This window comes from Cydia strobilella, chromosome 5, assembly GCF_947568885.1.
Source record: "Cydia strobilella chromosome 5, ilCydStro3.1, whole genome shotgun sequence".
Lineage (NCBI taxonomy): Eukaryota > Metazoa > Arthropoda > Insecta > Lepidoptera > Tortricidae > Cydia > Cydia strobilella.
Window position 1 is genome coordinate 20,423,806 of NC_086045.1, and position 27,419 is coordinate 20,451,224.

General features: G+C 37.6%; 2 protein-coding genes across 2 annotated transcripts; one reads left to right on the forward strand and one right to left on the reverse strand.

The window, feature by feature from the left end:
* Positions 1–4,977: 4,977 nt before the first annotated feature.
* On the reverse strand, positions 4,978–5,800 carry LOC134741879 (signal recognition particle 9 kDa protein). Its single transcript, XM_063674772.1, has 2 exons — positions 5,488–5,800; positions 4,978–5,084 (listed from the first exon to the last, which is right to left on the reverse strand). Exons 1-2 carry the CDS (start codon positions 5,626–5,628, stop codon positions 4,989–4,991), a joined length of 237 nt encoding a protein of 78 aa, XP_063530842.1. The 5' UTR covers positions 5,629–5,800; the 3' UTR covers positions 4,978–4,988.
* A 773-nt stretch (positions 5,801–6,573) lies between these two features.
* Positions 6,574–26,315, forward strand: LOC134741583 (brain tumor protein-like). Its single transcript, XM_063674419.1, has 9 exons — positions 6,574–6,842; positions 9,103–9,274; positions 9,735–9,879; positions 11,400–12,729; positions 12,805–13,076; positions 13,890–14,078; positions 14,764–14,932; positions 15,852–16,084; positions 17,558–26,315. The coding sequence occupies exons 2-9, from the start codon at positions 9,162–9,164 to the stop codon at positions 17,660–17,662; spliced, it is 2,556 nt and encodes an 851-aa protein (XP_063530489.1). The 5' UTR covers positions 6,574–6,842; positions 9,103–9,161; the 3' UTR covers positions 17,663–26,315.
* Positions 26,316–27,419: the final 1,104 nt, after the last annotated feature.

The window sequence follows — 27,419 nt, forward strand, 5'->3', positions numbered from 1 at the left end:
AGTTTGTCAAAGGACCGTCTCATTTCAAACATAGATAGAGAGAATCATACTATCTTTTTCTTACATTAGTACTAGCACCCAAAAGAAAAGGATGAGTATAGTTTTTTTGTTCTTATTTACTAACAAGATTTGCTTGACCAACTATATTAAACTTACTTTACTCTTTGATATAACCAAACGGAGACGCCACGTCTGTAATTTTCTGTACAAAAAAAGTCTGCCGCATAGACATAGTATATACAAGTAGTTATAGACGCGCCAGCTAGGGGTCACAACCTAGTCACAACCCCGGTTTCACCGAATTCGAAAAAAGGTGGTGAAAAAAAGGAAAGTTTGTATGGAGATCAATTTTTTTTCGAGTGCGTTACCTGAAACTTGATATTTGGGCATATTATTATAATACAGGAAAAGTGATTTCAGCGTTTTTAAAAATTCATCCCCTAACGGGGTTAAAAGGGGGTTGAAATTTGAATACCATTACAAATGCTTTGAAACTTAGTTAAAATTGACAACCCGTTTAGCGGGTATTGGCAGTAATCTAGTTCAGGAAGCTAATGGTCCTGGGTTCGAATCCCAGCGAGGGAATTTCTTTTTGTATATTTTCTTTTTTTGTTTTTGTCAGGTGATGTTTTTAAATAAGTATTTCCTAAATAGAGTTAGACCAAGAAAAGTCTGCAGCGATTTTGATAGCACACGCAGTGCCAGTGTTATTTATACGTCATGATTTCATAGTTGTTTGACGTTTAAAATAACACTTTGATATTATAATATAGCGGAAGAGGATCGAAAGTCTGTACATGGAAGATATTCGAAAAAAAGTGGCTGGAGATACTTAGAATCCATAACAGAACACGTTACAACAATTTTCAGAATTTATGTCTGTTTATCTGTTTATTTGACCGCGCATCACGTGAAAACGGCTGAACGGATTTTGATGAAAACTTTACTAATCTGTCGAGAGAATCTCCGGCCAGGTTATATGCTATAATAATTTAACCCCTAAAAGGGGGGGTAGTCACTACACTCGATTTAGTCGAAGGTGCAAGTCCTAAAATACGGCGTTGCGTGAACAAAAGATTTCCTTTGGCAGGATTAGTCCTTAGGACCCAAGGATGAATTTACGAAGTGGAGCCACCAAGATTTGTGATGTAAATATGTAGAGGGGGGGTGTCTCAACTTTATCTTGATATCTATATCATTTAAGCTGCTAGGCCAAGTATGGTATCGTTTTCGTATAAATCAGGGATGCCGAATTCATTTATGATATCAAAATGATACCATTCCGAGGTAACAACCCAAAAAATACTTTTTTTAAATTCCTCTTCACGCTTAAACCGCTGAACCAATTTAATTTTGAATAAGGTCGAAAAAAAGTGTTGATTTTGGAGTGTAGTTTTATTTAGCGGTACCTAATTGTAAAATATTTTATCTGGACTACAGTCCTCTAGCGTATCCATCTGTCAACTTTACTTCAAGTTCCGCCTCCAGGGGAGAGGAAGAGAAATTAGGGGTGAATTAGCCGCTTATTACTGACACAGACCGAATTCCACGCGGGCGGAGCCGCGGGCACAGCTAGTAGAAAATATTATAATACTAGATTTACATTTGTCATTGTATGTGCAAAGTTTCATTACAATCCAAGGCGTAGTTTTAAAATGAGAGCAGAACTACGTTTGTATGGGAAGGTCCGGAAGGTGCAACTTGATCCGTAACCGCGACCACTAATTTGATGTTTTTTATTCATTTTACAGTTAAATAATTAGTTTTACAGTACATATGGTGCTACATTACCGCCCTAGTGCGTCATATGTACTGTAAAACGTAGTACAATACACGTGTGAAAAGGTAATTCGCAACGAGTGGCGATAAATTAAAACACGGCCGAAGGGAGTGTTTTAAATCGACACGATTCTTAATTTTCGCACTTGTATCGTAATATACTATTTGCAATGATAATCGTTTCTATTCATGTAATTTTGATTCCTTATCGGTTTTGTGATAAATTTTCTAATATAGATTTTATCAAAAATAATATTAATACCTACTAATTCGAATTGCCACTTTCGTTAAAACAAAATTGCCAAATATGTGACGTCACGCCAGGGGGGAGGGAGTTGTCAAATGTGACAAGGACGGGGGAGGGGTCAAAAAATCTTTAAATTCGTGTGACGTAATTTATGGATAACCCCAAATGTGTTGTTCCATGATATAAATGGAATTGATTGGTATCAAAATTATATTTGTTAATCCTTTTTGTTGTCAACTCATGAGCATAAGGTCTTCTAAAAAGCAAAACGCCTAAGTAGCAAAATTCCTAAAATGCATAATGCCTAGGTAGTAAAATGTCTGAAATGTTTTATGTCTGCATTTTTAATTATAGTTGGTCAAGCAAATCTTGTCAGTAAATAAGAACAAAAATAACTATACTCATCCTTTTCTTTTGAGTGCTAGTACCTCAGAATAATGACTAAAGCAAAGAAGCCGGGCAAAAATAAAAGCTTGGTAAAAGATATCGTATTCACAACACGTTATTACTTTTTGTCTATGAGTGAGTGAGACAACAATCCGCAAGTTCTTTCGTTTTTTTCAGTATTGTCATAAGATGAACTGAGGGAAATGTCAAATGGTCTTATGTGGTTCTATAATATAATCCAGCCAAATAAAATATATGTTCGTTATTTCACAGGTAGGTGTCAACTGTAACAACTTGACATAGTCGTATTATTTTAGTTGAAATATTTCGGGATGTTTCAGCGGTCATCTTGGTTTATTTTAATTATATTGTTGCTATTCCTGACAGATTGTTGGAAAACGTGCTGAGTTTTTATTTGTAATGGTTTGAAGTTCCCTTTGTGATAATGTCTTGTGTGATCGAGGGCTGTAAATCGCATACAGGAAGAAAAGAAAATACGCACGAACCGATAACCTTTAATCGGTGAGTTTTGTTCAATTTTGAACAAATTAATTTATAGGACCTGACCCTAAACATAGAAATCGATATGTTGTTTATGTAATTATTACTTGCATTCAAGTCTATATAGATTTTTGCATATATTTTCGAACTTTTCTGCTAAGTATGATAGGTTATATTTTTGGCATAGTGATGTATCGACCTCATCAATAACCTATCGACATTTACAGCTTTCTTATAGTTTGGCCCAGGACTGTCTCATTTTAATTGATGAGTACAGTCAAGGGCATAAATATATATACATTCCCAAAGTCTCAAAAATATGTGTACGCTTAGACAATAAAATCGTGTTCACATATTTTTAAGCCATTTGTCTGGATTGATATTTTTGCCTTCGACTGTACCTATAGTTTTCTTTGTTCTTACTTACTGACAGATTGTGTTTGCCAGACTATAGTTTAATACTAAAAACCGGTCAAGTGCGGGTCGGACGCGCGCACCAAGGGGACCGTACTTTTTAGTATTTGTTGTTATAGCGGCAACAGAAATACATCATCTCATCATCACGGTTCATGAAATACAGCCTGGTGACAGACAGACGGACAGCGAAGTATTAGTAATAGGGTCCCGTTTTTACCCTTTGGGTACGGAACCCTAATAAAAAAGACATTAATGATCATTGATGAATGTTCCTTTTATTAATATTGTTGGTCACAAAACTCAACTTTTTATTTCAGATTTCCAAAGGACGAGGAATAGGGGATATTACTGCAATGTTCTGCCACCAGAGTGCAGCACTAGCTTTTTTAGTGCACAGGTTTTTGACAAGTTTTCAGGGGACCTACCGGAAAACTCGAATCCGAAATTTCGTTATCTAGCTGCCTCTTTATCGCTCGAATACGCAAGAGTGACAGAGAAGTTCGATTTTCTTGTTTCACGATAGACCCTCCGATTTTGATAGTGGCGCCACCTACGCCGAGTTTCGCGTAATATTCCCTATTATTAAATAAAAAAATATATTACACGCACGTTTTTTTTTTTCATTTCCTATTTGGTACAGTCAGCTGCAGAGAAAAGGTACCCCACGTCCATACTAATTTACAGAACTTTGTATGCAGGGGGGGTGCCTTTTCTCTGCAGCTGACTGTACATGACTAGAAACTATACTTAGTCTTTTAGCATTAGAAAAAACGGTAAACCATTTCCACGTGTCTTTTTATTGACAAGTTTTTTTATAAATATAGCAATATTTTACTTATGAAAGCAAAAGTATGTAAATTATCGTATATTATATTTGTTGTGACTTATTTTCAAAGTGTTTTTCGATAAAACGACACGTTAAGATCGCTCGCCTTCTTTCTAATGATAAAAAAACGAGAGGTATAGTTAGACGGTTCTGAGTGGTAGACTGCAAATGAGATAAAAGCTATATCCTCATATCAGGCGGCTCTTTGATTCCAAGGATTGCATAATTTTTATACTTTTTAATGATTTTTAGAATATGAAAATTATAAAAAGTATAAAAGTTATGCAATCCTTGTATTCCATTCCATCCATTCGTGATTATTCTTTTACACGGCACATAAACTTATGCATAATTTATCGATATAAAAAGTCGACACAGTTACATCCCTAACAAATTATCAAACTTATGACACCGTACGTAAATGAGAAATAACAAGCATATATGCATCTCTTTTCGGCACATTATCTAATTCGTAAGGAAGTAAAGTACGGGTATACATATTTGCGAAGCATTTTTGCCCTACTTCTATGCTTTAGTCATTATTCTGAGGCTAGTACTAGTGTAAGACAAAGATAGTATGATTCTCTGTCTATGTTTGAAATGAGACAGTCTTTTGACAAACTATACCTACCTAAATCGCATTAGGTCTTAGTAGCAAAATGCCTGAAATGCATCATGTCTCATTTTTTAATTACCTAAATCACATTAGGTTTAAGTAGCAAAATGCCTTAAAGGCATGAGGGATTATGTCGTTTTGCTTTTTACAAGACCTGCTGAGCTCATGAGCGGATATTATTATCAAAAAACATTAAGGTATATTTATTCAAATGTTTATTTATCATTAGATGCCATATGCCTCATTAGATTAGAAATAAACTTGTCTATTTTCCTGACATCTTGCTGAACTTCTGTTTTGTATTGCAGACACTGAAAGAAAACAATTACATTAAAATAAGTATTTACAAATAAAAATGATTCCTAGGAACAAAAATGCATGTAAAAACTTTTCTAGTAAACCAACTACACCCCAGGCCCAAACAATCTTATACACACATTTTTAGTTTAGAATAAGCAAGCTTAGTCACTTGCTGATCAAAAATAAAATTAAACCAGCCAAGAGCATGTTGGGCCATCAGTGTAGGGTTCCATAGAAACACTTGAAAAATGTGTCTCATCACTAGTGCCACCTAACTGCCACATGTCTCCGTTGTATGGTTATTTCCACGTATTGTTTATGTTTCTTAATCAATATTAAAGAATTCTCAATTAAAGTTACACTAGACTTATTTATTAATTATACTTGAAAAATTGTTTAGTATGTTATACTGACCTTTTTGTTATCTGTAATCTTAACAAGAAATGCCCCCTTAGTATGGGAATACTTCATGCTGTATCGTGTATTCAATGGGTCCCGCAAATATAACATCTCTGCAGATCTTTCAAATTCTTCCCAGCTAGGTATGAATGTCATTTTATATCACGTTTCCTTCACTTTTGTAAATATATCAAACGTTTTGTTTCCGTATTTCGGCTCTTCTGAATACGAACAATAATCGGAATTACAGGTTAAAGCTAATAAGAATACACTTTCTTTTCTGATTTTAGTAGGATCCTGATCGACAATATCGACATCGTTCTTGACACATTGACAGTTTTCATAGAGTTGTCACTTGTCATTGTCAGAAAAGTTTTTTTAGCGTAGACCTTTTTTAGCAAACAATTTGCGTTTTATTCATCAAATTTTATTGCCGCATGCCGCAGCAAAATTATATCCACTTAATTTTAAAATACAAAGTAGTCCAGTGGCATTAAAACAAAACAATTGGCTTCAATTACTTAAATTGTTCGTAGAAATCTAACGACGTAATTTTTTTTTTTTTTAATTTAGGACGCATCTCTTTTTAAGGGTTGAAAAATAAAACGCAAATTATTTGCTAAAAAAGGTCTACGCCATATATCATGTATTATAGTGTGTCAAAGGACTGTCTCATTTCAAACATAGACAAAGAGACTCATACTATCTTTGTCTTATATTAGTACTAGCACCCAAAAGAAAAGGATGAGTAAAGTTTTTTTTGTTCTTACTTACTGCCAATTTGGTTTGACCAACTATATTTATCAAATTTTAAGTAAATTTAAATTTCAAAAGCTGCTTAATTCTAAACTGAAAACATTCATTTCATTCTACCATATATCCCATTGTATTCTAATTCTAATAATATTTGATTATAATATAAGTTTGCCGCATGCCGCATGCACGTGGATGGATCATTTTAAAATACAAGGCAGTCCAGTGGCATTAAAACAAAACAGGTTGGCTTCAATTACTTAAATTGTTCCTAGAAATCTAACGACGTAATGATTTTTTTTGTAATTTAGGACGCATCTCTTTTTAAGGGTTGAAAAATAATACATGATATATGGCAACACTAACGAAAAGCGCAGCGCAACGGAAAATCAATACTTTTGTACTGATGTATTCGCCTTTTTTAAAATGAGAACGTGACAAAACTTTAATTTAAGTCATCGAAGGAAACCATTTAATTTAGAAAAAAAAAAATCTGTCGCGCGTCTTGATGTTCAATTATTATTTATTTACTTAGTGATGAAGAACCTCTTGGTTACGGCGTGGTAGTACCTCTGCTCGCTTGATTATCTGCATTTTCTTCAAATTTTAGCTCTACGGTAAGTAATTCAGTCTTTTTATGCTTCGGTTTGTTTTACATTTCAGCATATCCATTAAGAAATTACAAACATCATAATGTAAATGTTCGTATACACTACGACCTTCGCCTTTGTCTGTTTGGTGCATTGCGTTTGTGGTAGGTACTTGCGTACATATTTAGAATGAGGCCATTTTGGTGTAGTACAACTTGAATTCAATAATTACAACAAAAAATATACAATAGAGGACTTTCGGAATAAATGACAGTTCATGAATTATATTGAAGTGGCATTCTTTCATCGACATAACATGAAGTAAATCAAGTGTCAAGTGCCGCAGAAAATATCCTTCGCCCCCCTCAATATTCGTCTGCTTTACAAAATAAATCAATTATAATTATTAAATTATTTCATCTATTATGGAAAAACTCTAGTAAATGGAATGGGTATAAGAATATAAATGTATTTATACACTGTTATTTTAATCATTGTTGTATCAGTCTTGTTCGAAAGTAAGCAAATTACAATTGCAGATTTTAAATTTTAAATTTCTTATTGATTAAAATATATCTAAAATACTTGTGATTCCTAACCTAACCTGGAAATTAAAAATCGAAATTTTTTGTGACAATTTATTTTTGGACTATTGAATTTTTTTTAATGGTGGGTATCGTCATTATTGGCTTAATAGAAGCATAAAAAGTCAAATATTTTTTTGTGACTGTTACAACCAGCCGTAGCAGCTGCTATGAAGCTCAAATGTGGTCACATTTTTTCATTTGGCTGTGTCTCTTGCACTCATGAAATATTAATATATGTAGCTTCCCTTTTGCGCAATCAGTGGCGGATTTGCCCTAAGGCCCAGTAGGCCCGGGCCTAGGGAGGCGAGATATTAGCAGTGGCAAATTATGAAACAAGAAATAACTCAAAATGTAGTCAATATGAGTGGTGCTGAGAAAGGGGCTACAGGGCCTGGGGCCTAGGGCGGCAAAGACTGTAAATCCGCCTGTGCACACTTCAATTATTTTAAGCATAAGTGTCATTCTAGATCAGTGAATTTTAATGGTAGTGAAATTTGTTGGACCAGGTTGGAACCAGAACAGTATTAATTTAATTATCTATATTTTTAGTAGTATTTGTCAAAGACGTGATTTAGTTTAGACTATGTAATTGATTATCATAAATTATATTGGGTCTGAGGTTTTTAGTATGTCATGATACATGTTGTATATTCTTTTTCTACGGGCTATGTAAGGCTCCCGAGCCTATGTATCACTGCGACCATCTCTGATCTATTGTGATCGCCACCTACTACAACTCTCGATCCAAACCTGCAACTTCAAACAGCTGCAGGATCTTTTTGATTTCGAGAGACTTTAACTCCTTCGGGCGCAATATATGTCCACCCAGGATCAAGTCACGAGTGCGCATTAGGCAAGGGCACTCTGTGAGGATGTGTAGGGGCGTCTCCTCTGCCTCCATACAGAGTCTGCACCGCCCCATGTCACGACATGTTGTATATTACAAATATTATTTGTATGACTAACTGATTTACCGTTTACTTTAGGTTGTTTGATGTGAATGTAAACATTATAAAGTATTTTGCTATAGTAGGGGATCAGATATTAATTGGGTCACTGCATTGGGTCACTTGCTGTTTAAATTTCATGAATTTCACAACTCCTCATCATTACTCCAAGTTCCGGCGTAATAAAAAAAAAATAGGCTTTTATTTCATGGTATTTTAAGTGCCAAGTGCGAGTCGGACTCGCGCACGAAAAGTTCCGTACCATTACGTAAAAAACGGCAAAAAAATCACGTTTGTTGTATGGCAGCTCTGCTTAAATATTTATATTATTTGTTGTTATAGCGGCAACAGAAATTCATCTGTGATAATTTCAACTGTCTAGCTATCACGGTCCATGCAATACAGCCTGGTGACAGACGGACGGACGGTCAGCGGAGTCTTAGTAATAGGGTCCCGGGTATGGAACCCTAAAAATCACACCAGAAGAAGGAATCACATCAGAGGTATAGGCCTCATAGTTCCAGCTTAATGGCTCCTTATATGAGCTCCAGTGGCTGTACCTCATCAAATACGATGATCTAACATCATTCTGATGTCAAGAATGTATGAATTCTAATCTGATTAGAATCATCAACGTCTTACCTGCTTCACCATTGTGCTTATATGATAAATATTTTTTCAAATTTCCTCCCTGTATAATTATAAAGTACCTAACCTTCATGGATATGGCTATATTTTTCCTTTTTTTTTCAGAATTTTGTTAAGTAAGGTCAAGGAATATACATTATACACGAATATAATTATAAGCTAAAATGGAAGAACTGAATGGGGACCTGTATGGGGATGGTCTGGTTATTTTACCTGAAGAAGGGTCTCTGGAGCCCATCGATAATGGGAATCAAGAGCAAAATTGTAACATTTGCGAGTAAGTAGAAATTTATAGGGAGTATTACTGCAATGTTCTGTCACCAGAGAGCAGCTCTAGCGCAGATCCTAAACCATAGAGTAACTTGTACATAATACACCTTAAACAGTTTGACAAGTTTTCACACATAATTTGTTGCGAACAAAATTTACATACATATGCAATATTATGGTACCATTGAGCTGATCTGATGATGGAGACAGGAGGTGGCCATAGGAACTCTGTGATAAAACAACGAAACCTAAGTGTTTGGGGTTTTTAGAATTGTCTCGACGAGTATTAGTTACCTGTGGAAAGAAAAGTACAGTCAGCAAAAAAAGCTTGTACCAAAAATGAAATGTTTGCCAAAAACTTTTCGATTTTGTAACCTGTAATACTTAATGGAGTATAGCTAAAAAATTTGTGTGTCTTGCACCACAATTTTATGGCCAAATTAAATATTTACTTCTTGTTTTTTTAGCAATAAGTTATGCAGTCCTCGAGTATTGTCTTGTCTTCATGTTTTCTGCGAAGCATGCATAGACAAACTGATGGTGAACGAAGCAGGGGACACATTAAAGTATGATTTGGCCGTTGAATGCCCAATATGCAAACAGGAAACGAAGGTAGATCCATTATAGTTATTCACCATTTTATTTTATTTTATATTAAGTAACCAATCAATTGATATTTCGTGTTCAACATCTTTATTATGATTAAGTCATTGCCCACTAGATTCAAATTCCAAAGATGTAATAATTCATATTACCTACCTTTTATATAATTGTCAATCTTTGTGCCCTACATAAATACCTAGTCGGCTCATAAGTTCTGTCACTGGCCTTTAAAATTTAAATTTGGAACTCCTAAAACAAAAACCGTTCTGCATTTGAATTTCGAATCTTTATTAAATATTTGAGTAGTATAATTTTGCAATTTTCTGTTTTCTTCAACATGGAGTGGACGCTTAAAGATAGCCGTACCGCAATAATTGCACTATATCGTTGTGGTCACTCGCCGACTAAAATTTTTAAGCTACTTGAAAATTTAAAATTCTCTCTAAGATTTGTGTATCGTACCATAGAAAGATACAGTGAGGTCTCTAGTTTAAATGACAAGAAAAGAAGCGGTCGTCCGCGTACAGCTAGGACTCCAGCGGTTGTACAAGCAATTAGGGCACGCATTGCCAGAAATCCCGCTAGGAAACAAAAAGTTATGGCCCTCCAGATGGGTTTGAGCAAAAACACGGTGAAAAGAGTGCTTAATCAATACCTGAGACTTCGTGCTTATAAACGAAAAACTGGCCATCTTCTCAATGGTCGGCTTAAAGCTTTAAGGCTTAAAAGATCTAAAGCTTTATTGAAGAAGTACGCTAAAAATAAGCACCGTTGTATACTGTTACCGGACAAGAAAATTTTTGACATAGAAGAAAACTGTAATAAACAAAATGATAGTGTACGCTCGCAATAGTAAAGAAGCGTCTAATAGCATTCCCCGTATTCAAAGAGGTCATCACCCTTCATCTGTGATGGTTTGGCTGGGAGTTTCTTATGCGGGCGTCACTAGTATGCATTTTTGTGAGAAAGGAGTAAAAACTAGTGCCAAAGTGTACCAAGACACGGTGTTGACTAATATTGTGAAACCACTATCCCATACGATGTTTCTAAACCAGCATTGGGTTTTCCAGCAGGACTCTGCTCCAGCCCATAAGGCAAAGTCTACACAAGCCTGGCTCGCCTCCAATAAAATCGACTTTATACGGCATGAAGATTGGCCCTCCTCTAGCCCAGATCTTAATCCTTTAGACTATAAAATATGGCAGTATTTAGAGGAAAAGGTGTGCTCAAAACCTCATGCAACTCGCTGAAAAAATCTCTTGCTACGGCAGTGGCCAATATCGACATGAAAGTGGTGCGTGAATCCATTGACGACTGGCCACGAAGACTTCAAGCCTGTGTAGATAATTATGGCGGTCATTTTGAATAAATGTTATACATTTAGATTCTCTAGTTTATAAGCTTTCAAACGCTGTACAAATTATACGGAATAAACTTAAACTTTTGATTTTATTTGATACTATGTATATGACAGAACTTATGAGCCGACTAGGTATATAAATACCAAAATAAAACTTTTGTTTACACAGATATCTGGTGGCGGAGCTGCTTCTCTTCCATCAGACTATGTCCTCACCAACATTCTGGATGTATCGGCCATGGACCAATCCGTGGTTTGCACTTGCTGCAAGAGCAAGGAACCGGCTGTTGCCAGGTGTACCGACTGTTCCCACTTCTTGTGTTCCAACTGCAATTCCGCTCACGAGTTCATGAGGTGCTTTGAAAACCACCGAGTGGTACCGTTTGATGCCTTGCGGTCGTCGAAAGAGAAAGCCGCCGTGCACAAGCCAATCTTCTGTTCGCGCCACATCGGAGAGAGCCTGAAGTTTTATTGCTGCGAGTGCGAAGTCGGAGCTTGCACGGAATGCCTTACTATCGAACACAAGGTGGGAGAACATCGCTGCGAGCGCATCGTCGATGCCGAACCCAATCTGCGAGCCGAGCTCCGGACTCTCATCACCGAAGCCACCGCGCGAGCGGCCGCAGCCGGCAGCGCCTCCACCCGTCTGGACGACGCGCTCGGAGACTTGCAGCGTCAGCGCGATGACGCCGAAAATGTTGTCAATGAGGCTTTCCACGCGTATAAAGCGGCTCTCGAGAGACGCCGCGAAAAGGCACTCGAACAACTGGAACGGCTCCACAAGGAGCGGGAACTCAAGGTTATGGACCTGTTTGACAGGGTAGACAAGACTGTGCAGCGCATAGACACCGCCTGCAAATTCGCAGCGAGGCTTCTCAATTCCGGCGACGGTACCGAAATCGTAATGCTAAAAAAGATCGTGGCGTCGCAATTCTCTCGCTTACTGGAAGGCGCTCCCCAATTCGATGTCGATTACTCCCTGGAATTCGTTTCCAAGATCGACAAGTTCGACGCCGTCACCGAGGACACCTTCGGGGTCTTTCGCACTGAAGCGACTCGCGCAGAGGAGAGAAAGCGCGCCAGCGAGTCTTCGGCGATCGTCTCCGTGACGTCCAATTGTCACTCTCCCGCCGTATCCGTGACCAATACGCCCGTGTTCGACGACTATCCCATGGGCAACGTGCGCCGCGTCACCGGAGTCGGAAGCATCGTGGGGGTTCCGGGGGTCAGCGGACTGCCCACCATCGGAGTTCCGGGCGTGGGGCCGGTCGCCAACAACAGCGTGATCCCCGTGAGCAACGTGCCGGCGCTGCCGTGCGCGTCCATGGTGGAGTACAACCTGCAGCAGCTGGCCAGCATCGCCGAGAAGGACGCGCCGCCGCCGCCGCACGCGTCCCCCGCGCCCGCCTTCACCCTGGCCGAGCTGCTGGCCCAGGACCTCAACTCGCCTCAGGCGTACAACAACCTGCAGGCGCTCGCCAAACTGGGCTTGAACACGGGTATGTGTACATTTCGAGTCGATCTTGTCTCGCTACGTTTAATTTGGCGAAAGGTAAATGTAGTAATATTTCCAGAAGTGAACGGGTTTGGTGGAGTGGTGGGGTCGGGCGGGCTGGGCGGGCGCGGCGTGTCGCCGGGCAGGCCGCTGCTGACGGCGGCCGAGGAGGCCTCGCTGGTGGCGCCGCCCGCGCCGCTGGTGCGCGCCACCAAGGCCACGCCCATGCACATCCGGTTCAAGTTCGGACAGCTGGGCGGCGGGAAGGGGCAGTTCAACTCCCCCCACGGGTTCTGTCTCGGCAACGACGAGGACATCATCGTCGCCGACACTAATAATCATCGTATTACGGTACGTGTGTAGGCCGGCTGCGGCTCCGTTCATTACACGAGGTCAATTACTTCTATTAAAAGTTGCAAGGTGCTTAACCTCTTGTATGTCAATGAACGCGTTTTTTAACTACTATTGTCAGTTCAATACAATGTAGTGTCGCAACTGTTTTTCGTAGTACTCAACTAAGTACCTACTGGATTAATCTTATACCTGTAAACGAGCAATTCTTGTATAGGTACGTAAATATCAGGGATCTCGGAAACGGCTCTAACGGTTTCGATGAAATTTGCTGTATATTTCGGGGACGAAAAATCGATCTAGTTTTTATATGGGTCTCCCAGATATTCAACATTATCCCTATAAGGTCAAGTGGGATAAGTAAAATTATGGGACAAGAGAAACATTTGTAGAAAAAAAAACAGTTACAAACTAAACTCAAATATACCTAATATGTACTAAAATTAAAACGAATGTATAAATTAAATTAAATTAAAAATACTTATGTAGAGAGACTTTCTTCATGCGGTTTCTCTTGCCCCGAGTAAAATAAACTATGTTTCTCTTACTCTACCAGACCTTATGCACAGTGCGGACACGCTATACATCAAAAATCACTTGCGTTTCTATATGTGAACGGCACGTCTGTACACGCGTCGTGCGTCATAGCGTAAGTTGCTCAAAAATAGTACTGAGCGGCCGGCAAACGGCCGTCAATCTGCTGTCGCGGGGCAAGGTAATTCGAGTCGGGACTGGGCGGTGCGTGGCCGTTCTGTATGATAATACTATTACTTAGTCTGTGCCTTATGTTAATAATTCATGTGTCATCTCCAGGTGTTCGACAAGTCCGGCAACCACAAGTTCAACTTCGGCGTGGCCGGCAAGGAGGAGGGGCAGCTGTGGTACCCGCGCAAGGTGGCCGTGGTGCGCGCCACCGGCAAGTTCGTGGTGTGCGACCGCGGCAACGAGCGCTCGCGCATGCAGATCTTCACCAAAAACGGACACTTCCTGAAGAAGATCGCTGTAAGAATCTGTTTACCTAATCCCTTATTCATAAATAGCACAATCGGATTAGGACTAACCTCGAAATCTCTAGAAGAGTCCTGAAAATTGGTATGTATGTTAATTAAAGGTCTCTTTGATGTCCACACTGTTTGACATTTGGGGACCTCGAGGAACCGCCATCATATTGGAAAATGTGTACAAGCTTGGAGATATTTGCATTTTACTCGGAACCTAAGTCCTCTATGACATTATGATGTAAGGCAACATTAGCGCCGATTACAAGGCGATATACGCCTTATTGTTTCTGTTTTGATCCGAATCTATGGGTTTTATGTGAATATTGTGTATGGCGAATCGAAAGCTTATTAAATTCCACATAAAAAAGGTATACAACACCATGTCCCGAAAACAAACACTTATTCTAGAAATATGGCTCTGAAGTTACTGATTTTTTTTTCAAAGACGACTCAGGAAAAAAAAAGCGTACAATTGTTTTTACAAATTATTGGAACACAAATACACTATCTACAGAACCGCAGTGGTGGTTTACTATGAAACTTTCCATACAATAAAATTTTGTGAACTCTTTAATGATGACAAACAGTTCTGTGCAACCGACCCTTAATCTAATGTAAAAATAACCATCTGACAATTACAAACTAGAGGTAACCGACGTATTAATGTTTTTAAATATGTTCTGTAGGTGCGGTTCATCGATATCGTTGCCGGATTGGCTGTCACCGCTGAAGGCCTCATCGTAGCAGTAGACAGTGTCACACCCACAGTCTTCATCTTGTCGGAGGAAGGCGACCTCATGAGCTGGTTCGACTGCAGCGAGTGCATGAGGGAGCCGTCAGACATTGCCATAAGCGGTGAGTTTCATGGACTTGATCTTGTTTGAGGAAGGCAACTTGATGAGTGTGTTGGACCACTTGGACTGCAATAAATGCATGAGGGAGATGTCGTTCTACTGACCCTTGGCCATATATCAATATAGTATCATTGCGATCGAGCAACACAAGTGTAGGACTAAGATTGGCCTTTAAATATAGCCACCAGCCCCTGTTTTTAGGGTTCCGTACCCAAAGGGTAAAAACGGGACCCTATTACTAAGACTCCGCTGTCTGTGTGTCTGTCCGTCTGTCACCAGGCTGTATCTCATCAACCGTGATAGCTAGACAGTTGAAATTTTCACAGATGATATATGTCTGTTGCCACTGTTTTTAGTATTTGTTGTTACAAATACTAAAAACAGAACAAAATAAATATTTAAGTGGGGCTCCCATACAACAAACGTGATTTTTTTGTGCGCGAGTCCGACTTCCACTTGGCCGGTTTTTAAAATCGAAAGTAATTACCGCTACCATAAAAATGATTATATTTTATTAAAAGGGCCAATCACTAGGAAGAAGGACGACATTAGTCAAACCAAAGATAGATATAACTCCGTAATAGATGGATACAGTCTAAGGAAAAAACGTGCCTCGAAAATTAAGAAAATTTGATTCCCAATTAGATAGCGCCACTACCTTTGGCCTACTCTCGTATAGATGGCGTTGACGGCTTCGTTTTCTATTTAACAATTTTAACGCATATCAGTGAAAGAACATGGGTCAATATCATATAAAATATATGCGGATGCAGTATAATAATTATTTATCCATACATAAATACATTTTTTAATATTTTTATTTTTCATTCAAATTACTGTGGCCACAAAATTTACTATGACATCACCGCCCTATCCTATTATATCTTCTTTGGTAAAACTGCAATTTTGTCTATTTGCAGGCAAAGAATTCTACGTGTGCGACTTCAAAGGGCACTGCGTGGTCGTGTTCGACGACGAGGGCCACTTCCTGCGGCGCATCGGCTGCGAGAACGTGACCAACTTCCCCAACGGCATCGACGTGTCGGACGCCGGCGACGTGCTCATCGGCGACTCGCACGGCAACAAGTTCCACGTCGCCGTGTTCTCGCGCGACGGCGTGCTCGTCACGGAGTTCGAGTGTCCCTACGTCAAGGTACGGAGTGTTCCCCCCCATCCCCGCACTAGCGTCTCCACTCTCCCGAGCGTGGGCGACTAGCCAACTCTATGGATGCTGCTCGACGCAACATTGGCGACGCTATTATATAGCGCTGACTAAACGCTGACGCGACGACCGCGTCGCGCGGTACCGGGCGTCCCGGACGGCAAGAGAGGATTCGCATGACTCGATCTAAATTTAATAAGACTTAAATTAATTTGTTTTTGACTTGAGGGGCCCGCTTGCCACACAATTCAAAACACACAATCACTTGATGCTAGGTATGTACCTACCTAGCATTAAGAAAGTCGAAGGCAAAAATATCGATACAGACAAATGGCTCAAAAATATGTAAACACGACTTTATTGTCTAAGGTACAAGAGCGTACACATATTTTTGAAACTTTGGGAATGTATATTTATTTATGCCCTTGACTGTACATACATAACTACTAGGACCCGGTTAGGGTTTAGCAAAATAGGATTTTAAAATATTCCTTATCTAGATTTCTTTGGCAATAATTATTTATTCATTCTTTCTTCCAATTGGTACATAATTCATTAACAGTGATATTAAATATAACTATAGATAGTTTATACTCATACATAAGGAGCACAAAAAATACTTCCATATTTATTTCTATACCTACAAAGAACTGGTATTTTTTATTAATTTTCGCATTTCTTGCTTGCCTAGATGCTACTAAAGGCAACTTGAACAATTTGTCACAAGCTAAACTCTTCAATTTTGGAACGCCTACTGTCCGCGCGCCAATTCCGTGCATTCGGAGGTCGAGGAAGTGGGGGGAGGGGGGGGGGGGGTGCGCCGCGCCCGTACGTACAAAATGACACCACTCTGTCATGACGCCCAACATTCCTCAGCCGTGCACGGAATTCGCGCGCGGACAGTATAACATATCTTGAGTTATCCATACTAATATCATAAATGCGAAAGTCTGTCTGTTTGTGTGTTACCTCTTCACGCTGCACCGATTTAGTTGAAATTTGGTATACAGATAGTTTGAGTCCCGGGGAAGGACATAGGATACTTTTTATCCCAGAACTCACCCCTCAAGGGGGTGAAAAGGGGGGTGGAAATTTGTATGGGGAATCAATAACCGCTGAACCGATTTAGATGAAACTTGGTATGGGGATAGTTTGAGCTGTGGGAAAGGATATAGAATAATTTTATCCCCGAAATCATCCCTTAAGGGTGTAAAAAATAGGGTGGAAATGTATAGTGTGGACCAATTTGGGGGTGATAAAAGGATGTATTAAAAAGCAGATTTGTTTAAGAATTAAGTTACCCAAATTACTAATTCCACGCAGACGAAGTCGCGGGCAAAAGCTAGTATTTTAATAAATCATTGTTGCCACACCGCGCACCGCATCGTCCGCGGCCTAAAGCAGGAGTGATTTCAGTAATGTGCTTCGCATATCCATTTTGAATGCACGCTGTTTTGTCCACAGGTTTCGCGTTGCTGCGGTTTGAAGATAACCTCCGAAGGCTACATAGTCACTCTGGCTAAGAATAATCACCATGTTCTAGTCCTCAACACCCTATACATTGTCTGAGGAGAGTAACTCGATGGCTGTAAGTCTGCATACTACGAGATCTCACATTTATTCCCTTTATTTTATATTTAATTGCTGTTTTACAAGCTTAACATTTTTTGCTAAACCAGTATTTGATTTTTGTTATTTTGTGTTAAATTTCATGTTATGTTTAGTCGGATTATACCACCCTGTCTGCATGCAGTGAGCTACTTTAACCCAAGAGTTGCCTCCGTTATTGAAATATTGCAATAACGAGGAGACCAGTTACTAGTAGGTATACTAGGTATCTTTGACTGCTTGTAGACAGGACATTCGAGTCATTATTTCCAAAGCACTGAGTACTTGCGTATATTTGTCGGTTTGTTTTCGTCTCAGTTTATTATGATTGCATTTAGTTATAGTGAAGGAAAATCCAAAGTTTAGAGTATTTGTTTTTATTATACATATTGTTTGTTTCCTAAATTTAGCAGCTGGTATGGTTCCTAGTTCGAGTGAAGTTAATACATGTCAATTAGGGGACTGCGTGGGAGTGTCGCCTCATTCCAAAAGTAGCGTCTGACATGTTACCCGAGCCCAGTAGCGGCATCCATGCGTACAAGTTGCGTCTGACATGTTACCCGAGCCCAGTAGCGGCATCCATGCGTACATGTTGCGTCTGACATGTTACCCGAGCCCAGTAGCGGCATCCATGCGTACAAGTTGCGTCTGACATGTTACCCGAGCCCAGTAGCGGCATCCATGCGTACAAGTTGCGTCTGACATGTTACCCGAGCCCAGTAGCGGCATCCATGCGTACAAGTTGCGTCTGACATGTTACCCGAGCCCAGTAGCGGCATCCATGCGTACAAGTTGCGTCTGACATGTTACCCGAGCCCAGTAGCGGCATCCATGCGTACATGTAGATTAGTCATTCGCTTGACGAACGCACAATTGAGTTTTGTTTACGAAATTTTAGTCCTGCAATGACCAAAGGAGGCGACACTAAAATAACGTGCCATCTAGTTTAGGTTAATCTCGTATACAATATTATATATTGTCCGTTAAAATATATTTACCATTTACAGAATTCTTGTGTCTATACAAAATGTTTTTCATGTACTCTTGTTTTGAGAGCCTATTACATATTTGAAAATTTTTTCATGCGTAGGCATACACTATGTTGTAAAAATTTGGTTCATTCAATCTTGCAATGAACCAGCACGAGCTGAAATATTATTGAAAAGCCTCAGTAAGTAACGTTGCAATAATTTAGTAGGTACAATATTATGGAAGTTTAGAACGGAACACAGACATTTACTCTGGCATCTTTGTGTATCTTATCAAGTCGAAACTTGCACGTCTATATCTATATATATACATTATATTCGGCGTTATATTCGAAAGAGCTTCATATTAATTGTCCATAAAGATATGGAGTGCACCAGTTATACATGTAGCCTACGGTATAAGTAGTAACATAGGGTTACATATTGAATATTCGAGTCGATAGTTATTGCAAAAGTAGGTCACAATACCTGTCACAATGTGCAGGGTTATGAAAACTTATTCAAAAATTAATTAATATTTCTGCAAAATTTAATCCAATATCTTAGTAAGTGTTCCGTCAAATGTGTTGCTCGTCAGCAATTTTCAAAAATTGCAATTTATATACCATTACCATTAAACATTGGTCGTAACACTATATCCACTACGTGACATGCGCCAAATTATATATTTTTGTAGATATTCGATTTAAATGTTCAAAATTTAGCTGTTTTATTTGAATGCTGCATTTTCACCTAAATGTATCAAATATAGGAACGAGTTTGAATCTTTAATATTCTCATAGGGTAGCATTTTTTAGATATTTGCAGGGACCTTTAGGTGAAATGCCTCATTGAAATATGCAGCCAGTTTGCCCGTGACAGTACAATACACAAGAGTAGAACCAATCATACTAACTAAGTGAGATTAAATAAAAGCTTGAGAAAATAACAGATTTTCACAGAATTGATTGTAAATTGTAACTATAACTACATTGATGTTACTCGTATTGTAGCTCACTGGAGTAAACACTGCTAGGGTTGTAGACCTTGGAGTACTGACTTTAGTTATGCTACCCTTTGCTCAAAATACGCGTTATTATAAAATACACAATAATACGTAATAGTCAATATTATAGACAAGCCTGTCGTAAAACTTGCATAAAAATTAATTCATTTTAACCTCTAAAAAGTATTATAAAATAATATTATTATAATAATAAATATAAGAGCAATTTCCCTATTGTAATTTATATAAAGTCAGTCATTACTTATACATTGTATTGGTTATTATTTTTACGTTAATACATACTATGTACTTAACATTAAAAGCTAACATATTCAAATTTTACCATACCACCTATAATGTGTGATATTTTGTTATTAGTACACGATTTTCTTTAACCTTTTCGACGCCGTGTCAAACACAAAAGCTGTCACTCGGACGCCACGTCACCGAAATGTCAAATTGAACTTTATGCACATGCACGTTCTACGTTGCTCTGTGGTCTTTGACCGATTAATCGGTCTTTGGCGTTGGACCTGCGGTGCCGATATATCCGTCATTGGCGTCCAAAAGGTTAAACCTCGCTCTCTACGTATAAGAAGTTTACAATTATTCAAAGCAAACTTTAATAATAAAAAATCGGCTTTAGAAACACGTTTTAAATCTTTCGAACAAACGGTGAAAATCTGTTATAATAAATATAAGTATTTTTAACCTTACGAGACCCTATTTAACACATGTTTGTCAACTATCCATATTGATTGTTTCCGAGCTATAATATGGTAAGATCCAATAATTTATTGTAGTAATAACAATAGGAAAGTAACACATTGTATGAAACGTTTGTACTTAATTAGTAATAGTTTATTTTGTTGTGTGTATTGATTGAGACACAGACAGGTCTTGCTTGAATTGAATGCGAATACACTAGCGACATGTAATGTGATATGAGCAATAATTGAGAGACAACAGTAAGACTAGCTCGCGCCGGGCCGGGAGGAGCGGCCGGGGTCGAGTCTGAATCCTCTATTGATTAGTGAGTAACTTTTCGGTTTATTTTTCATATTGTTTTTAAGTTATTTGTTTCAGGATTTTTGTCCCGATAGCATTAGGGAATTTTATTTTCTTTATTTTATCTAGGTTTAAAATAACGAGTCTACATACCCCTCGCGGACGAGTAGGTGTGGTTAATACTCTGATTTTGTCATTTTACTATTTTGTTTAATTATACGTTCTGGGCCTATTATTTAAATAGTATTTTTGGCCAGTGTGTTTAGGCCTTTAGAGTTACGAATTTTTACTGCCAAATTATTTTCTTACGATATTTGTGGCATAGTAATTATTTAAATGTATGATATTTGTAAAAATAAGTTAATAATTGTTGCCAATTTTTTGTTTATTAATATTCAGGGTTTTAATATTATAATGTTCAATTTTTATTTGTTGTCATTGATCAAAATTATTGCGTGTTAGAGCGGTAGAAGTAACCGGCGTAGAAGTTATGAAGCCCCAAAGGGAGCGTATGACGCTAATGTTGCATAAAAATTATTAAAAAGTGGTGTGATAAGTTTTGGATAATTTTACAAATTATACTATTTTGTGTGAATTCCAATATTAATAAATTTAACGGTGAAATATCATTGTAACCTGTAATTTCCCAAACATCTTAAATATGAACCTTGTATTTGAAAGTATTATAGTTTGTATGTTCTAACCATCATTTACATCGATTGTGATCGTTTCGTCGACAGAGTTTCCTTTGTTCTTGCCATATATTTACGTAGATGTCAATGTAGACATTTTAGTAGTTGTTAGAATTCCAATTGGATATACACGACAGTATCACAAGTTTGCCTGTACGGTGTATGTTGTACGGTGTACGGTGTACGGTGGCGTTGTTTAGAAATGTTTATTAGACAGCGGCGCGCGGCGTATTGGCCGCGCGTCGCTCGGCTGTATATTCTTGCTGTAGCAAGTACCTACGCACTTTGTCATGGATAATGGCAAGTCAAATGGTATTTATTGTCCATTGACATTACTCGATAATAATTGTATCATTAGAGTACATTACAGTAGCCTTTCTCGAGATCTTAAAAGTTACCTATATACACTTTAAAAACAATTTTTGGTAAATATATTTCTCTTGAATCTATTCCCTTATGTATTCAGCAATAAATTACTTCTGTAGTTGTAGAATCACCGTATGTGGCACTGGTCGACTGCGAACCTCGTCGGCATTGAGCGATTCAATGTTTGCGCGTTGCGAGGTCAATGCCAGGACGGCACACCATGAAAGATTTTGGAATTTGTGAGCTAAGCTGAGCTAAAGTTTCGTACCTATTTTGTGTTATTTGGTGCCTAGCGCTAAATCAATAATACCTGTGTGTATAAAAGAAGAATGTTACGAGGAAAGAAGACCGTTCCAGTCAGAATGACCGGAGCACGTCGGCTTCATGTATGTAAAATCTGTACCTGATTTAGTCAGCGTTGCAGGTAGTTACAGGTCGATTCACGAAAGCTGGCGCGAATAGAATGAATGAAACGAATTATATCTGTCATTGTGTGACTGACACATGTATCCGTATACAGCCAGTCACCATTTTATTGGTTTATCTGTTACACACATAGATATTTCCATTCACTCATTCATTCCATTCGGGTTAGCTTTCGGAAATCGACCTGTACGGTCAAGTTCACAATCACCTTACAATCCAACGTTCCAAAATTATATTTACACGACCTTGTCAGTGGGTTAGAGGCGTGTAAATATATTTTTGGAACGTTGGCCTGTGAAGATTTTGTGAACTCGACTGTACAGCACTATGTTCCAAAATGTCTAAGGGCGGAGCTAGAGTGTCGTTCAGGTTCACGTAGCGGGTCGGTTCGGCTGGCGTGGCGTTGCCAGTGTCGCGTGCGGTGAGTGGTAGGGTTCGCAGCGCACAAGCTGAGCTCTCATGTTACCCTCCCTATTGGAGGTGGGCGTATTGCCTATGTTGTGGCACCAAGCACAGCTCAATGGTTCCGTGGAGTGTTGTGGCATAACGAGTCTATTAACGAGGACACATTTCCGCTGGGTGGAATTAAAGTTTGATACGGCATCCTTATCTAATTCCATTATCTCGCAGTGACGGTAAAGACAGCATGCTCAAAGATTGAAAACGATTTAATTTTATTCACCCTTACCAATTTAATCTCCACTGTTCTGAAATTACATAACTCGTAATAAATAAGGTTGTGAGCTCTATTCCCATTGGAATTATAAGCCACATGTGTGCTTGTGCAATAAATATCACAGTTTGGATCTAGGCTTTTAAATTATTATAGATTATATACATTGTTGAGCTGATTATAAAAATTTAATATATTATTATACCTTTTAATATTGTTAAAGAATTCTAATTGCATTCCACATCTTAGAGTGAACGAATTTGAGATGACCGTTTTCAATCTACATTATACAAGTTATTTTTTTTACATGTAGGATTATTAGCAGTTGCCAATGTTTTTTTCCTTTAGTCAGTAAAAGTACAAATATTTTAATATACAATTCTTGGTATTTACGTATTGTAGTGATCTTATGTTTAATTGACTAACTTTAAGCATAATTTTTTGTTCACATGATGGCCATTTAAGTATTACTCATCTCACAATTTTCACAAATTATTCAGTACTTGACAAAACATATCATCCAAAACAAAATGATTATTTTAGTTTACATAGAATCTGCCTGCATATTCCGATCTTACATACGTTTGTTAACTTAACATACTTGTTTCTTATTATTACGGTAAATGGCTATTTCTTTTGTTTTGAAATTAGACTTAAGTATATTGTAAGCATATGTTTTTGTCGTTTCTGTGTCGAAAAATGTAAAATTTATTATAATAATTTGTGTGAAAGGTGCATGTAAAAATGCAAAATAATTATGCTCCAAAGATTCATTTTATTCGTTATGTTCGATTTAAAATTCTTACAATAAAACTATGACATTTGTGGAGTGCGCATCAGTAGGTGTTCGATATAGAAAGTATGAATTTTGGTAGAGTTGGTGCAGCCGAGCAAATCTCTACTATATTCTCTTAAGAATATATTGCTCAAAAATTATTTTAATTCTGTTGAAAGTGTTTTAATCTTAGGAGTACCTACCTAGTCCACATCGAATATTTTGGATGGCTGGACTTGACACGAAATTATAATTATCTAACAGACAATACCCTCCGTGAATATTTGAAACATTGTAAAGTTGAAGTTTATTAGATATAGTTATTTGTCTTTGCGGCGGCTTGCCGCGGGAGCGAGCTGCAGGGGGCTTCAGTAGCACCAGCACAGTAGCGTACCACTGCCTCTGACATGCCTAATACAACATGCAATCACTCATGTTCATGTGGTGTTACTATTATCGGACATTCTTTATTTGATTAAGAGGCCGGTGTCGATTTTAGTCGCAAAAATGTAAAATTGATAGATTTAGTCGGTGAAATTGTACACCTTTTGTTACCTAATTGAAATAACAAGTACTGGTTTCTATTAGAACGTCTTCTTATCTTGCCTTTTATCAGATCAGTTTTTTGAAAACAGACTCACTAAATTAGTAATGTTGGATTTTCTGATGGACGTTTAGGTAAACGCGCGTAAAGCACTGATTTTGTCGCTCTTATTTGTAAATTTCTTAAAGTTTGGATGTTTAGACATGGTAATTTTGTATTACACATATCCTGTACTTGGCGTTTATCAGACTACATTTTTATTATTATGACTTTGAAGTAGTGTAAATGAAAGTTAGACGAAATCAATTTTCTCCAGAAATTACTTCAAAACAAGTGACAATTTCTCTGAAAATCGACTTAATTTCAACATAATTTTGATACTTAAACAATCTACAACATTTGCTGAAACTATTCTTATACATCAATTTGTATAATTTACCACCATAAATTTTTGATGAATTTTTAAAAACTACCCCTTCTTTTCATATATTACCGGTGACGCACGCTCGCGATCTGATTATTTAAAGGCAAGATGAGAAGAGGTGCTAATAGAAACCAATACTTGTTATTTAGATATTACGTAACAAAACGTGTATAATTTCAACGACTAAATCTATCAATTTTAAATTTTTGCTCCAAAATCGACTACGGCCCCTTAAGATCAGTGCTACCTAAACAGACTGCGGGGAATTACGTACACAAGCGTATTTCTCATTAAAGTTAACATTAAACGCCACCGCCAAAGAAAACTCAATCTGATTTTGATTGTTGCAACTCAATAACCGCCGCTTTATCGATCAGGCCAGCAACTGCATGCTGTTAACAGTGTTAACACGTTCCCTGTCCGGGTGCTCCCAGGGTCACGAAGCTTTTTTCAGGAGTCCGTGCTTCCACTATGGGTTCGCAACTTCAAAGTGAAAGCACACTTGGATGTGTGATCGTGTCATATCATTTTGTATGGGGACAGTGAACGTGTTAAATGCACGCATACGCTCTTGTGAAGGAATACCTCGCATATGGATTTGGCAGCAGTGACCTTAAATATATAATTACTTATTTTAGAGCATACCTAGGCGTTCTCAGAGCGCCCGGTTAATTTGTGTCAATTTTATACGAATAAGGTTTTGCTTTCGTCGATTGTCAAATAAGAATCTAATTCGTAGCAATAATGTGCTATTTATGACTGCAAAAATTGGCACAAGTGTTTGCTTGGGAGTGGGTTTGTGTAACGACATATTTCTAGTTGGTGTCGGAAATCCGTAAAACAGTGGCAGTAGCTTATCCTCGGTATACGTTGTGTGATGGTGTTGACTGTACGAAGATAAAACTTTTTGCCCCACAGTCAACGAAATATATTATATATTATAATCCATACAGGAGTCTCTGCTGCATTGTGCCTAGATCTTAGAAGTTAATGGTATCAAAGTAGAGTTAATCTCAGATATTTTGGCTCTTTTAATATTCCATGATATTATTTCGTTTTGCATGAAAATGTATTTATATTATATACATAAATACACTTAGTAATATTGTATACATGAATATACATTGCGTGGTTTGTAACCTGATGTTTAATTTTATTGTAATGAAACTTATTGTTAAGATGCCCAACTGGTGAAACTGTCCACGGTTGGTCATGAGACCTGTAAATGGGGTCTCTTTCAACGAGATGGTTTGAACTGTCAATTTACTCCTGTGGACAGAAGTAGAGTTTATTTGTTTGAACTAGTTGAACATCTTACTTTGACCAAATTATTAATACCGCTAACGTTACTAGGAAATACTATAGTTCACTCGTTCTTTTGTTTAGTTTTTAAGACGAGTGCGGTTTTCAAGTGACCTTAGCGGTTTTTTTTTCATAATTTTAAGTTTATTCTTGTGAATTGTGGCCAGGATAACAACAGTAAGCAGCAGTGTATTACAGAGCCTGCCTAAAATATATTTTTGTCATGATTTTATTTAGGTATATACATGTTATTATTCACGTATTACAGTTTTGTCAACATTAGCTTGTATTTTAATTAAGAAATAATCATATTTAACATTGCCAGGTGATCAGCAACCTGCACTTTAATATTTTTGGAAACTATTGAACTTAAATTGTACTGACTTTATAAATATATTTACTTCAATAAAGATTTTCCATGCCACTAAAATTTAGTTTTATTGTGATAGTACCGTTAGACCTATACTCTGTATCTTTAGGTATTTAAATAAAGGTAAACAAAGAATTTGTACATTGGGTATTTTATTACATGCATTGGTTAACCAACCAAATACAATACCGCCTGGATCTGTCACTGAGCAACCTGACTAACCTACAATATTTGATCATGTGATGTTATTATCTACCCATAACTGGCTTAAGGAGCCATTTGAGGGTAGACTGTTTACTTTTATTTAAATATTAGTATAATTACTCCAGGAATTAAATTAAGGTACGACATAATTTGCAACCACCTCACTTCGAAATACATTAATACTGGGTCATTCTACTGTTTACTGCAGGTATTTTAATCCCCAGAAGAAATTATTTGATTTTTATATTTGTAAATTATGTAATTTGTAATGTAATTGTTATGTTGTGTTTTGTTATGTAATTTGTTTAGTTGTATTTTTTAATTTGGATTTTTATTTTGTAGTCACAGTTAATTTACCACCATCTTTCGACACACGATTTAAAATAAAAATATCAAAAAATGTATATCAATATCAAAAAATATCAATAAATGATTTTTTATTTGTCTTCGCTTCGTCACTTTTTTAGGATTCCGTACCCAAAGGGTAAAAACGGGACCCTATTATTAAGACTCCGCTGTCCGCCTGTCTGTCACCAGGCTGTATCTCATGAACCGTGATAGCTAGACAGTTGAAATTTTCACAGATGATGTATTTCTGTTGCCGCTATAACAACAAATACTAAAAAGTACGGAACCCTCTGTGCGCGAGTCCGACTCGCACTTGGCCGATTTTCTTTAATATATTACATCTATTACCGTTTTTAATTTAAATATAGTAGTGTGACTACTTATTTTACACAAATCAAAATATTTAATAAAATAATTTGATTTGTTCCCAAACTTGTTCGTAAATAAATATGTATAGTTAAATAAAATACACGGCTGAAAACATATTTCCAAAATTAAATAAACATGAACTAATTAATTAAAAACAATAAAAAAATCTAAACATTTGAACAAGTAGTTAACATTAAAATGAATAATAGTAGTTTGTGCAACTGATATAATAAGAGGCCTTAA

Coding starts and splice junctions, on each gene's coding strand:
- LOC134741583 (XM_063674419.1), top strand. CDS start 9,162: ATGGAAGAACTGAATGGGGACCTGTATGGGGATGGTCTGGTTATTTTA. Junction 9,880..11,399: donor TATGCAAACAGGAAACGAAG/GTAGATCCATTA, acceptor TTGTTTACACAG/ATATCTGGTGGCGGAGCTGC. Junction 14,933..15,851: donor GTCAGACATTGCCATAAGCG/GTGAGTTTCATG, acceptor GTCTATTTGCAG/GCAAAGAATTCTACGTGTGC.
- LOC134741879 (XM_063674772.1), bottom strand. CDS start 5,628: ATGACATTCATACCTAGCTGGGAAGAATTTGAAAGATCTGCAGAGATG. Junction 5,085..5,487: donor AGATTACAGATAACAAAAAG/GTCAGTATAACA, acceptor GTTTTCTTTCAG/TGTCTGCAATACAAAACAGA.